The 15193-nt window shown below is 37.2% G+C and overlaps 1 protein-coding gene across 5 annotated transcripts in view; it reads left to right on the top strand.

The window, feature by feature from the left end:
- The window catches only part of FAM114A2 (family with sequence similarity 114 member A2), a 50274-nt gene extending 39485 nt beyond the window's left edge, over positions 1 to 10789 (top strand). For all 5 annotated transcript variants that reach the window (XM_016193095.2, XM_060198042.1, XM_060198039.1 and 2 more), the window contains 3 exons: positions 4178 to 4250; positions 6346 to 6399; positions 8346 to 10789. In XM_016193095.2, the coding sequence (XP_016048581.1) occupies positions 4178 to 4250; positions 6346 to 6399; positions 8346 to 8447 (229 nt within the window). In that variant the 3' untranslated portion in view covers positions 8448 to 10789. The remainder of the gene's footprint in view (positions 1 to 4177; positions 4251 to 6345; positions 6400 to 8345) is intronic.
- The last annotated feature ends 4404 nt before the right edge of the window (positions 10790 to 15193 follow it).

Here is a 15193-nt window from a genome sequence, read left to right as displayed (position 1 = left end):
ATACCTCTAGGCTGTTTTTGTTTTTCCCTGGTGGGGTAGAGCTCTAGGTAGGTGTGGTTCCAGGACACACTGGTGAGGTCACTTGCACAGGGAAGTCAAGATGGCGTCATGGTAGCATCTGCAACTTGGTGGCTGAAAAGCAGTAAGATATAAAGCAGAACAAATTGTTTAATAATCAGGAGCCTAAAGGTAAGAGATTTGGGGTCTTCATGTTAGAAGAAGCTAGGAAGTCTATTTTGGGTATATCCCAAGGAGCCAATAACTTTACTAATTTTTGCCTGAACCCAATAGCTACCATGCTGGTGGGCTAAAAGTATTGTCTGGGGAGATGGTGTCAGAGTTGAGAATAAGACCAGAAAGCTGGATCAGGGCAGAGAGTAGCTCCCAAATATGGGAAAAGTATATATTTATCATTAACTATAAACCCTGTTGATCTGACCTAGGGTCATGTCTATTCATATTTAGCACAGTAGTCTGTATAACCTTTGCATCCCTGTCTGTCTGAGCTCACATTCCATGGTCATAGCTAGGCACCTCAATTCTTAATTATAGTTATGAAGTGCTAATTTTGTGATAGATACCATGCTAAGGGATTTACGTGTACCATTTCTAATTTTAATATATTTTATTATTGATTTAATATTGATTTATAAAATTATAACAGATATACTTCCACACTGTTCCTACACCAGAGTTCTGTGTCCCCATTCCCTCTATTTGAAACTGCTGTTAATTCTTCCAAGGTCACAGTTACAGGTTGATTATTATTTCTATAACTATATATATATATATTTGCCCTTTTTTTTTTTCCTATCGTCCTGCTGTCTGTTTCTTTCTAAGTCACACCTACACATATTACTATGTCTGAGTGTCCTTCCTTTTCTCCTCTTCTCTCTCTGGGTCCTGATGGAATTGGAGTTCAGAACTTTCTGGTCATTCCCCTAAACATTTCTCCCCCTCTGGGGATATGTATAAAAATTCTTTATGGGGAACAGAAGGTGGAAGGTCTGGCTTCTGTACTTGCTTCTCTGTTGTACATGGACTTGAGCAGGTTGATCCATATCCCTCAGCCTGTTATTATCTTTCCCTAATTGGGTAGGGCTCTAGAGAGGTGATGTTCTGGGTCACATTGGTGAGGTGGTCTGCCCAGGGAGTTCAGGATGGATTAATAGTCTGTTTTTTGTTTCATCAAGTCTGTTTGGGAATCTCAGGACTCCCCGATTAGGGCGCCAGCTGATGGAATGGCCTGATAGTGACTCTTTAAAGAGTCATCGTTAAAGTATGCCAGTCTCTTGCCCTTATTCAGTTTTTTCAGTCCTTGCTTTGATAAGGTTAGCTTTGGAGTGAGTGAGAGAACTATAATAGGAAGTAGGTGAGGAGGGTATCTAAGTCTAAGTGGACACTATTTCATTATGAACTTGATACTGCCTCACTACAGAGTATTGTGTATTTTTGCTTTCAGGTATATATTTTTCCCTAATTTATGGATACATATGAACATATGCTCTATCTTATGGGACCTACTCTATATCTAGGTTTTGGGATTTTGTTAGGAAGTGAACCTTCTGGAATGGAATTACAGAATACTATGAAAGGAAAGGTCTCACCTGAGTAATGAGAGTGAAGGGTTGGCATTCCATGCCTGACATCTCTGGACACAGTCTGAAGTGAAGCATGCTGAGGTGGTACTCATTGCATTGATTAGGTTGGGATCAGTGGATGCAATATCATTTGGTGTGACTTGAGAGAAGCATGCAGGAAAGAGAGCCCCACCGCAGATGTTCCAGGACTGGGGGAGATATAGGCTCTATAGTGGAAGCGGGAGGTTCCTGCTGTCTTAGGGTTTAAGAAGACAATAGCTAGTTTTATTGCTATAATCACATTGTTTGGCAGTTGGGTTAACTTTTACTAATTTTTCTTGAGGTTGATAACAAACATGGAGGTTGACTAAGAATATTGTCTGTCAGAGTTGAGAGTAGGACTAGAAAGCTGGATTAGGACAGAGAGTAGCTCCCAAATTCAAAGAAAAAATGAGTACAGTTAACTGTTTACTGCTGATCTGACCCAAGGCCCACATATATTTATATTTAGCACAGGAGCCTGCATAAGCTGAGTCCCTTTCAGTCTGAGCTCACATGGTCACAGCTGGAAACATTCTAAGCTGCACTCATTTCTGGACCAGTTTTCTTCAAGTAGTAGAGTAGGCCAACCCAGCCTCCCTTTATAGCGTGGGACAGTCCTTACCATTGCTAGTTCATAGTGAGGGTACAGTCCTGGAGAAGCCAACAAGAGGGCTTATGATGATGTTCTTGATGGACATGACCAGTGATGGTGGAGAGAGGGATTTATTAGAGGTCTAGACTCACTCTGCTTTAACAGCTGGGTGAAAGTATAAGCTTGTTAGGTAAGGAATGGACTACAAAAGCTGGAAATGGGCAAGAGACTGGCTCACTTAATAATGGCCTTTTTGGTCATTACCAGGCCACCCCATCACCTAAGGCAATTTCTAATTTTTATACCAACCCTAAAGCTAAACAATTAGCTTACCTTTAAACATGAGAAAATGTATACTTCAGAGGAGTAACTTCTCAGGCTGTATAGACTAGGATTTACTCTAGGACTGGCTAAATTCTAGACTTTTTTTTCCCCCACCATGCTGCTGATATTGAAAAGAAAAGAAAAAAAAATTGAATTTGGGTAGTGTTATGGGAGAAGACCTTGCATTTTCTTTTGAATTTCCTGATTAATGAGATAATTAATCATAAACTCTAATTAGAAAAAAAAATGTATAAGTGGCCAGTCTTAGCATTAGGAAAGACCCTTGATATGTCCATACTTTTTCTTCATTGAACCTCCAAAATATCTCTCAAGGGGGGAGCCTAGTTTTGTTTTAAATCATTAAAGTTGAAGGACTAAACCCCCAAGCAGTGTTCTGTAGAAAGTGGGCATCTCCATTGATTAGAATGCTCTTCCAGTTGGTTCACTTCCTCACTAAATTAAAGTTGCACTCAAATGATAACTTCTTCTTTTTTTATATTTATTTATTTACTTATTCCCTTTTGTTTCTCTTAGTGTTTTATTGTTGTAGTGGTTATTGATGTCGTCATTGTTGGATAGGACAGAGAAATGGAGAGGAGGGGAAGACAGAGAAAGATAAGACACCTGCAGACCTGCCTGCAGGTGGGGAGCGGGGGGCTCGAACTGGGATCCTTATACCAGTCCTTGTGCTTTGCGCCACGTGTGCTTAACTCGCTGCACTACCACCGGACTCTCAAATGATACCTTCTTCTTTTCTTTTTTTTTAAATATATATTTTAAAATATTTATTTGTTTATTTACTCCCTTTTGTTGCCCTTATTATTTTATTGTTGTAGTTGTTATTGGATAGGACAGAGAGAAATGGAGAGAGGAAGGGAAGACAGAGGGGGAGATAAAGATAGATACCTGCAGATCTGCTTCACCGCTTGTGAAGCAACTCCCCAGGGGCTCGAACCAGGATCCTTACTCCAGTCCTTGAGTTTTGCTCCACATGTGCTTAACCCGCTGTTCTACTGCCGGACTCCCCCAAATGATACCTTCTTAGAGGAGCTTTACCTTTACCACTCAGCCTAAATTAGCGTTTCCACCATTCTCTGCTACTTCGCTCTACTTATTTTTATTTATTTTCTTAGTTCATATCACTGCCTATTGCATATGCATATATATGAATATGGGTATGTTAATATATTAAGTATGTGTTTATACACATGATACATGTACTATGTATGCATATACTATATATCTTTCTCATATATATGTATATGATAGCATGTGTATATTATATCCTTAAAAACTGGACTTTCATTTGAAATGGAATATAAACTCTTTTAAGTACTATGTTCTCTATTTAAAATATAGTTCAGTATTATGCATCTTATTAGGTATATTTTAGTATATTATATTTCTTTGATTTACCTTGAAAGTGTAGTACTTTTTTTTTTCTCCTGAAGACTTTCTTCAGATGGGTCTCTATAAATATTAGGTAACTGGTTTAGGCATATTTACTCCCCTTGAAAGCTTTCTGCTTTCACACTTAGTGTCAAGAGTGATTAATTTACCACTGACAGTTGTTAAATATAGCTTATTAAGAAAGAGAGAAAGAAAGAGAACCCTCCTGACATTTTCCTTTCTTTCCTAGGATGACAATTGTATTGTGTAAAGAATTATCTGCTCTGTCTAAAGAGTTTACGACCTGCCTAACAACTGCTGGGGTAAGGATTTAGGCCTCTTATGGCCTAATGTCTGCTACAACTTTTTAAAAACAGCTTTATTAAGGTATCAGTTACCTACCATAAAATCTGCCCATTTCAAGTGTGCCACCACATTTGTACAACCCTCATACAACCTAAATTTTGGTCATTTAGTATTTCCCCCTAAAACTTCACGTAGTCACTCTTCATTTCCTTCCCCTCCACACTCCATCACTTGAGCTATTGGTACTGTATATGAAGAATCATTGCCTAAGCTAAGATTATGAAGATTTATTCCTGAGTGTGGAAATCTGGTTACTCAGCACCATTTATTGAAAAGCGTTGCTTGTGGAATTGTCAAAAAATCAATTGACAATAGACATAATGATGTAAGGTGTTTATTTTTGGACTCATTTCTAGTTCATTTATCTCTGTATATTGCTATGCCAGTACATTATTATCTTGCTTACTCTAGCTTTGTAATAAGTTTAAAAATCAAGAGTGTTAAGTATTCCAACTCTGTTCTTTTTCAAGATATTTTGTTGATATTATTGTTTTCTATTTGGGGACCTGTGCATTTGGTTTTAGCATCAGTTTATCATGTCTAACTGATTTTTTTTTTTTATTCTTTCTATGATAGTCTACTTTGCACCTCCTTTCAGACCTCTACTAGAAAAAAAAAAAAAAAGGAAGAAAAGAAAAAGACCTTGATAAAACAAAGTTCAAAATTAAACTCTAGTCTTTAGGAGTAGGACCTTCTCTATATTAGGACAACTTTTATATTTTGCTGTTGCCATCCAATAAAATAGTTATAGATTTTTTTTCTTTAAAGGAATTGTAAAATTTACTAAAGGTATAAACTATGCATTATAATTCAGAAGCCAGTAATCATGAATTGAGGTAAAAATCAAGGGTATTTAGAATGAACAAATCAAATTTATACCATAATCATAGTAATAGTAATCACATAATCATATGTGTCACTGTGGAAACAAAGCTATTCTGGGTCCTTAAATTTATTATAGGTAAGAGAGTGGCCCAAATTAAAATTTTCTAACTTTGATTATAGGTTATTTCTTTAAGGGATAATTTGTGAGTAGGCTTCTCCTTTCCTCTTAGCATTTCCTTTAAAAGAACTTCTTTTTAAAATGTTTATTTATTATTATTTATTCCCTTTTGTTGCCCTTGTTGTTTTGTTGTTGTAGTTATGATTGATGTTGTCGTTGTTGGATAGGACAGAGAGAAATGGAGAGAGTTGGGAAAGACAGAGAGGGGAAGAGAAAGATTGACACCTGCAGACCTGCTTCACTGCTTGTGAAGCAACTCCCCTGCAGGTGGAGAGCCAGGGGCTCAAACCCGGATCCTTAGGCCGGTCCTTGAACTTTCCACCAGTTTCGCTTAACCCGCTGCACCACTGCCCAGCTCCTTTAAAAGAATTTCTGAAGGATCCCAGTTCGAGTCCCCGGCTCCCCACCTGCAGGGGAGTCGCTTCACAAGTGATGAAGCAGGTCTGCAGGTGTCTGTCTTTCTCTCTTCCTCTCTGTCTTCCCCTCCTCTCTCCATTTCTCTCTGTCCTATCCAACAACGACAACAATAATAACTACAACAATAAAACAACAAGGGCAACAAAAGGGAATAAATAAATAAATTTTTTTTTTAATTTAATAAAAGGAACTTCTGATTTTCTTGAAGTTAACCTTTCCATGTGCTTCATAAGGATGCTTTAACCTGACAACTTACCTGTAAGGTGCTAAAATATGCAAATATTTAACTTATATGTTTTCAAAAAAGTATTTTGAAACTCACTGAGTATTTTGAGCACATGTTCCACATCTGGATATTTATTTTAAAGTTGTTCTGAAGCTTCTGGATAACATTAATCACTTTCTCTTCCAAACTGAAGACACTTTTCAAAATTAGTAAAAAGCTACAAAGAAGTATCACCCACTTTGAATAGCACAGAAAGGATAGTGATACCATTTTTTTCTCAGTCCAAATATTTTCTTTGATTAGATGTATGTGTGTGTGTGTCTATGTTTCAGAGTGGAATCAACTCTGGCTTTATACTTTTTTTTTAATCTGCTGTGCTCACTTCATAATGTATCCTTAATTCTAGGTTAACGAAAAAGCAGATGTCCTAAATCCATTAATCACTGCAGTATTTCTAGAGGTTAGTAGTCAATGGTTTTTACATCTCCAACTTCTGGGACATTTTTTATTGATTAATTGATGAACTCTTATAAGTCTTTGTCTTTTAGCCTTGTCCCCTCCTCCCCCAATTGCTAGTTATGCCTGGTTGATTGTAAATATGATAAAAATGGTGAGTATTTGAAGCATAGTCCCTGGTCATTAACTACAGAGCATAAAATTAAAGCCTTTAGGTGAAATCAAAAGTAAGAAGGCCATAATTGTCACTTAGCACTGCTTCTTGCAGTTCATAGATAATTTTCGGTAATGAAATACTTTCTGGAGATAAATTGATAAATGTAAGGACAAAAAATTACAGACAAGTGCTGCTGCTACTTAAAGGAATAAGACTTTTGTAGAGCTAATTTGTTACAGAACACAACAAAACATTTTGTCGTTTCTTTGCCCAGAAAATGTGGTGTTTTGATACAGAGATACCTGTGTTTACATAATCCTCATGAGTCCATTAGATTTGAGGAGGTGGGTGGTTTTAGTCCATGGAAAAAGTGTTAGGATGAACTATATTCCATTTATGGATGACACTTTGTGGGTTCTATGCTTGAAGAACTTTAATTGTGGAAGCAATTTAGACTTAATGATCAGTTTAAAGCATACTTAAATCTAGAAAAATATTTTTGATGATGGATTAGCTTTTAAATATGAATGGTGAAAAAATGTTTGATTACTAGACTGTTTACTTAAGTTTTAAATTATTTTAAAGTTATTTCCAAGGAAATGCTTTTCTGTTCTTTAGCTGTAGCTTTCCTTGAACAGTCATGGAAATTCTTCTGGTCGCTTCAATTAAAAAAATTAAAAAATTATGCAAGGACCAAGGTTCAAGCTTCTAGTCCCCACCTGCAGGGGGAAGCCAGTGGTAAAGCAGGTCTGCAGGTGTCTCTTTCCCTCTCTATCTCCCCCTACTTTCTTGGTGTATGGCTGTCTCTATCCAATAAATGAATATAATTTAAAAATTAGAAAAATAAAAACTTGAGAAAATAAATTTGTGATTAGTAGGGTGTGGAGTGGTATAGTTGAGAAAAGTTTGCAAACAAGGAGCCCCATCTGGGTCTTCCCTGTTTGTTGTACAATCCTGAATCAGACATATATTTACTTTCTTGGCATTCTCATTGTCTCTGACTACAAAAATGATGATCTCCAAGGCTTCTTATGACTAAAATCTGGTGTCAAATGCTATACTGAAGTATAAATAGAAATATTTGCCATTTGCAATTTCAGGAAAAGTAAACTCACTTGATAAATGCTCCCTTGAGTTTGTAATTCTTACACACTGGAAACACTCATGTCTTGAAATTATACATTTCTGTCTCAGTGAAATAAGTTCTATTGCTCTTCTTATTTAAGGCCAGAACTTGTCATTTATTAGAGAAATTTGGCAAATTGAGCATAATTACAATATGATTTTCTTAACTACTTCTTTTGTATTGTTCAGAGTATATAGAAATTATACTGTGAAATACAGAAATATATTTGTACTGTATCATCACTGAGAGAAATGATTTTGGCTTATGTTTACAAGTATTTACCCTGTATTTACTGATTTTGAAATCCGTGGAAGACAAGCTGTTACATTGGACTGGACAGGGTTCATAGTTTTTTTTGGAACTTCTCTATGAGACTGAAAGGCTGTGACAGAATTGACCCACTCATTCAAGAAATAAATAAGCTTTGAATGTCAAAGTTGAGTCAGCTGCCAGAAAACAACTGTTATATCTGATGGGAAAAATGGCAAAAAGGGTGATATTTTGTTTTGGTATTGTTGTAGGAATGACATCATTCTTTCCTTTATTAATAGATTGAGATTAGCAAGTCTGTACTGTTATGTTCCAAGTAACAAATTCAATTAGATTATAAACATGAATCTGGTATATTTATTTATTTATTTATTATTATTATTTTTAATCCTGACAGGCCTCAAATAGTGCTTCCTATATTCAGGATGCTTTTCAGCTACTTTTACCTGTCCTGGAGATCTCTCTCATTGAAAACAAGACAGAATCACCAGAGGCATGAATTGCAGGTCCAGAGGCCTTTGTCACAGCATTGAAGAACTGAGGTTTGACCTGAGAATTATGGTGGCTGGGAAGTGCCATCTCTTCTGGGTATCCTGCAGAAGTGAGGGAGAAAAGTTAATTTAGTCTATAAAATTCAAGTAGGAAAGCAAGTGTGAAGGGAAATTGATCGTCTCCACTGCTTACTGAAATACTCAGGTCCTTATACTGCTTTTCCAGGTTGTTTCAGTTAACAGATTATTTGGAAAGAAACATATAAAGTTTAAGGATAATAAATAGCTCCAGCTAAAGGGTAGTGGGACACTGAGACAAGAATATTGGCCTTTCTTTGACGTGACTCAAAACACTTAACTTTGTCACAGAAATGGCTTTGCAGTCCATGCATATATAAATGGTTGTTAAGCAAGGGGAAAATAACTATTTAGTAGTCTAAAATTCACTTGCTTAGTTTATTAATGTGATTTCTTTCTCCTTTGTATACAAAATCTCTGGTTTTAAGAAAACTCCCATGATTATCCTTTAGTGTATGAACTCTTGGAATTAATTAGAAAATTTCACCTGCTATTTCATTCTAAAAAGACATTTAAAACGGGGGAGAAATGTATAGTATGTCCTTGTAACCAGGTGAATGAATTAACTATAGCAAAGTGCCTTTAAGCTTCAAATTGTTTCTCCACCAAAAGCAAACACACTTCAAATTTCATTTGACTCCTACTTGCTCAGCTAGACTCAAAACCAATAAGTGCAATTTAGAGAACAGTTTCATTTTTGTAGATTCTCTGAGTCTCTTCGGTATACTTTTCATGTATACCCTAAATGCAGGATACATTCTGTAATGATCAACTCTAAAGGAGTGTTGACTCTCTTTTAGTAATGGAGTTTTATTGTCTGAATGTTGTTGAGTCCCACAGAAATGATACTTTCTAACATCATGATTTATCATATAAAGATAGCATGTTTTTCCTCATTCTTTTATGTTTGTATTCCTTAGCATATTACTAAGAACGACTTTTGCTCTCTTCAACAATTTAACAGACTGATATCATACTAAAAGTTATTTTGGTATCTACTCTTTTTTAAAAAGTTCTCCAGTTTTATGTTGTTTAGTGATTCAGGTAATGTGAGCTCCGCCACATTATCTTCCAAAAACCTTGAAATAAAACATAAGGATTGTGTCAATTAATCTTTCATTTACTTTTCCAAATGTGAACCCTAATACTTTTTTCAAACCAAAGCTATAACATAGATTGATATCAGTACTGTTTGTACTTGATCTTAGTTGGGACAGAAAGCAATAAAGAGGAAAATAAATAGGTTTGAACTGAAAAGACCCATCAACAGTATTAAATTGGTACTGTGCTTATATTCTAATATGATTAGAAAAGTTACATTTTATAATGTCTTTTATTGGTGATGATTTAACATTGACTTTCAAAATTAAAAGATTTTAAGGGTATAATTTTGTACCTATAGATATGTGTGTACAACTTACTACACCCACCACCAAAGTTCTTGTAGTTCCCTTCCCCTCATAACCACCAGTTTTCTTAAAGTCTAAGAGACAATTTGGATAATTTTAAAATTGCCACTGGAACTTCATATTGATGCAGTTTTACCACTCCTAGTGTACCATCCATACTCCCCTTCCCAACCTCCATCCTTTTTCTTCCCAGATCGGATGAGAGAGGGGAAGGGAGAGACAACATAGCACCATTGTACCATCTGTGAAGCATCCTCTTCACATGGCTTTTATTTGGTGGCTAGGGGTGGAGGAAGGGGCTTGAACCTGTATCCATATATATGGTGAACTGTACACTCTACCAGGTGAGCCATCTGCTAGCTCCTTTTTTTTCTTTCTTAATTTTTGCAGTTTTTTGCTCTAGTTATTTATATTCCACATATGAATGAAACCATCTAATAGTTGTCTTTTCACCTCTTTGTTTATTTTACTTAACATAATCACCTCCAGTTCCAGGATCAGAAAAGTTCTTAAATATGCCCTTTTTTGTAGACAGAATTTACCCTTTCCTAACTGGGAAATTCAGAAATTCCAGAAAGATGTTCCCCCCACCTAAATTTTGTATTAGTGATTAACAAGATCATAAAATAACAAGGGTTCCCATCACCAGAGTGTTGTGTCCATCCCCTCCATTGGAAATTCCCCTATTCTTTACCCCTCTGGAAGTATGTACAAAAGTTCTTTATGGGGTACAGAAGGTGGAAGATCTGGCTCTGTAGTTGCTTCTACACTGGACATGGACATTCACAGGTCGATTCATACCCCTAGCCTGTTTCAAGAAAGATGGTTGCCTTGTGGTTAATAAAGCTGTCCTCCCATCTTAATTTCTTGTCTCAAGCTCTGTTCTTATGTCTGACCTTGACTCCCTTGAGCAAGTATTAGAACCTGGCCACCTTGCCTCCCATCTGTCTGTATAGTGACAGTTAAGGTGTGTTTGATCTAGGAACATACTTTCAGTTCTTCTTTCACAAAGAGGGATGCAAATATGTAACAGTAGTGACATTCATGTGCCCATCCTAACTGGAGCTCGGAATCTGACCAATTCTAGATTAGACCTCATAGAAGGGTGGGGGTGGGTGGTGGGTGGAAGGGATGTGATTCTGCTGCCTCTTTCTTTCTCCCTCACCAGCTTCCCACACACACCCAGATGTGTTTGAATGGATTGGGAAATTATTCATGAAATTGATGAAAGGACCAATTAATTCTGAGTAATAGTTTACCTACTTTTCACCTATGCTGTCATGAAAAATAATAAAAGTTCCTTGTTTCAGTAGAGAAATAAGAACACAGCTATTTATTGATAATTGAATAGGTAAATTTAGGGGACACTTAATTTTTTATAGTTATTTATTTGGGTAGAGACAGAAATCAAGAGTAGAGTGGGGGAGATAGAAAGGGAAAGAGATACTTGCAGCCCTGCTTCACCACTTGTGAAGCCTTCTCCTTAAAGGTGGAGGCTGGGGGCTTGAACCTGGGTCCATGTGCTTTGAAGTATGCACCCAGAGGGAGGGAGAGGAAGATGGCGGACTGAGAAGTCGCTAACAGCGAGCGCTCTGATCGCATCGTCGGCAACGGTAGGATTTTCTGCCTTTAGCAGGCCAGTTAATAAGGGGTGACACCAAAAAGTGAGTACAATTTAATTTGGGTTAAGAATTAGAGTAAAGGTGACACGGACTAGCGGGGTTCCAGAATTCCCAGGGCGCCGGGCAAGGCGAGTGCGCCGGGCATTGTTCTCCACCCGCCCAGGAAGGCAGCTCCTCCGCCGGTTGCAGAGCGCGGCGGGCAGAGGACCCGGAGAGAGCACTTTAGATCGGGGGCTTCCTCTTGGGAGTTTCCAGGGTCCACCACGACCCTGAGGGCGGATCCAAAGACTTCTTGAGTATAGCTCTCATTGGATCAAAGTATTTGGAGCTAGTTTTCATTTTTGAGAAATCCTTTAAAAAAGTCTGGAGGGGGGTGTTTCCCGGAAGATGGCGGACTGAGAAGCGGCTAGCCTTTGAGATCCGGACACATCTCATGTAAACAATAGGATTTTCTGCCTTTAGCAGGCCAGCCAATAAGGGGCCATAGCGGTGACACCAAGGAGGTGTCTATAACTTAATTTGGGTTAAGAATTAGAATAGGGGGAAAAAATTCTTTTTTCTTTTAATTTTCAAGCATACATCCTTCCCGCCGCCCTCCCCCCCCCCATAAGCAGTGCCTGGGACCAGCTACTAGCAGGATACCCCATACCACCAAACAGGGTGTTTTTTTTTTCTTTTTTAAACTCACTGATACACATTTGGGAAGTTCCTCGCACTGCTCTGTAATTACAACCCTTCTTCTTATCTTCTCCCTTTTCTCTCTCTTTTCTCTCTCTATCTCTTTTTATTTATTTATTTATTTTTTTTTATCTTGTCATACACTTCTTCTTTGCCTTTCTGAATTTGTGAATTACTTTGGGGAAGAAATCTGACCCAGAGTGGACTCTCTATGTGTGTATCTCTGCTCTAGTTCCCTTTACACTCTTGTTACCCCTAGAATATACACTGGATAGTAGATTTGCATAACTGTCTATTCTTGCTATCCTCTCTTTCTTTTCTCTTTCTCCACTGGGATTTGGTTACTATTTTTTCACGGACTGGAGAAATTTTTTGGCTAACTGGTAACGATTAAACTCCTTCAATACTTACTTCAGTTGCTACTGTAATTCCGGAGGTTGGTGAGTGCAATTGTCATAAAGGTATTTAGTACAGTGTTACTTGTGCTCAAAACACAACAACTGAGGAACAACAGAGCATTAAAAAAAAAAAGAGAAACACATAAATAAAAAAAAATGGGTAGATTAAAAACAAATAAAACTGCTACCCCAATGAATTAAGACAAGAGCCCAGAAGAAACCACAAATCAATCAGAAGTAACCATAGATAAGAAAAGTATGCAAGCAATAATAAACTTATTAATCACAGAAATGAAAACAACATTGGAGGAAAGGAATGGCAGTATTAGGGAAACAACAGTTGAGACCCCCAAGGAAAATACTGATTATCTTGAGACAATTAGAGAACTGAAAGCTGAAATAGCTGTAATGAAGAAAGAAGCTGAGGCAAGGGAAAGCAGACTAACAGAAGCAGAAAACAGAATTAGTCAGACAGAGGATGAGTTAGAGAAAACGAAGAAAGAGGTGAAAGAGCTTAAAAAGAGATTGAGAGACACTGAAAACAACAACAGAGACATATGGGATGATCTCAAAAGAAGTAACATTCGTATAATTGGCCTGCCAGAGGAAGAAAGAGAGGAAGGGGAAGCAAACATTCTAGAGGAAATAATACAAGAAAATTTCTCAGACCTGAATAACAGAAAGGATATCAAGGTGCAAGAGGCCCAGAGAGTACCAAACAGAATCAACCCAGACTTGAAAACACCAAGACACATCATAGTCACAATGAGAAGAAGTAAGGATAAAGAAAGGATCCTAAAGGCTGCAAGAGAGAAACAAAAAGTCACATACAGGGGAAAACCCATAAGACTTTCTGCAGATTTCTCAACTCAAACTCTAAAAGCCAGAAGGGAGTGGCAAGATATCTATGGAGCCCTGAATGAAAAAGGGTTTCAACCAAGGATAATATATCCTGCTAGACTTTCATTTAAACTAGATGGAGGGATCAAAACCTTCTTAGACAAACAACAGTTAAAGGAGGCAACTATCACCAAGCCGGCCCTGAAAGAGGTACTAAAAGACCTCTTATAAACAAGAACATCACTATAATACTTGTAATATATCAGAGTAAACAAATTGTTTTTTAGAACAATGTCACTACAATACATTAAATCCATAATATCAATAAATGTCAATGGCTTAAACTCACCCATCAAAAGGCACAGGGTGGGGGGATGGATCAGAAAACATAACCCAACCATATGCTGCTTGCAAGAATCCCATCTGTCACAACAAGATAAACACAGACTTAAAGTGAAAGGATGGAAAACTATCATACAGGCTAACGGTCCACAAAAAAGGGCAGGAACAGCCATTCTCATCTCAGACACGATAGATTTTAAATTAAATAAAGTAATAAAAGATAGGCAAGGACATTACATAATGATTAGAGGATCAATCAGCCAAGAAGACTTAACAATTATTAACATCTATGCACCCAACGAGGGACCATCTAAATACATTAAACACCTATTGAAAGAATTTCAAAAATACATCAATAGTAATACAATAATAGTGGGAGACTTCAATACCCCACTCTCACACTTAGACAGATCAACAAAGCAGAGAACCAATAAAGATACAAGAGAATTGAATGAAGAGATTGACAGACTAGACCTCTTGGACATTTTCAGACTCCTCCACCCCAAAAAACTGGAATACACCTTCTTTTCAAATCCACACAACACATACTCAAGGATAGACCACATGTTAGGCCACAAAGACAGCATCAATAAATTCAAGAGCATTGAAATCATCCCAAGTATCTTCTCAGACCACAGTGAAGTAAAACTAACTTTTAACAACAAACGGAAAATTATTAAAAGACATAGAATTTGGAAACTAACAACATGCTCCTTAAGAACCACTGGGTCAGAGACTCACTCAAACAGGAAATTCAAACGTTCCTGGAAACTAATGAAAATGAAGACACAACCTATCAAAATATTTGGGACACAGCGAAAGCAGTACTGAGAGGGAAACTTATAGCCATACAATCACATATTAAACACCAAGAAGAAGCCCAAATGAACGACCTTACTACACACCTCAAGGACTTAGAGGAAGAGGAACAAAGGAACCCTAAAGCAACCAGAAGGACAGAAATCACTAAAGTTAGAGCAGAAATAAACAACATCGAAAATAAAAGAACCATACAAAAGATCAATGAAGCCAAATGTTGGTTCTTTGAAAGATTAAACAAAATTGACAAACCCCTAGCCAGACTCACCAAACAAAAAAGAGAGAAGACTCAAATTAATAGAATTGTAAACGATGCAGTAGATATCACAACTGACACCACAGAAATCCAGAGAATCCTGCGAAACTTCTATAAAGAACTATATACCACCAAGCTAGAGAATCTGGAAGAAATGGAACAATTCCTAGAAACCTATGCACTTCCAAAACTGAACCAGAAGAACTACAAAATCTAAATGCACCAATCACAGACAAAGAAATTGAAACCGTTATTAAGAATCTCCCCAACAACAAAAGTCCTGGACCAGATGGATTCACAAATGAATTCTAC

This window comes from Erinaceus europaeus, chromosome 9 (assembly GCF_950295315.1).
Source record: "Erinaceus europaeus chromosome 9, mEriEur2.1, whole genome shotgun sequence".
Taxonomy (NCBI): Eukaryota; Metazoa; Chordata; class Mammalia; order Eulipotyphla; family Erinaceidae; genus Erinaceus; species Erinaceus europaeus.
Note: the sequence above shows the minus strand (reverse complement) of the source record. Positions and strands in the feature narration are given on the sequence as shown.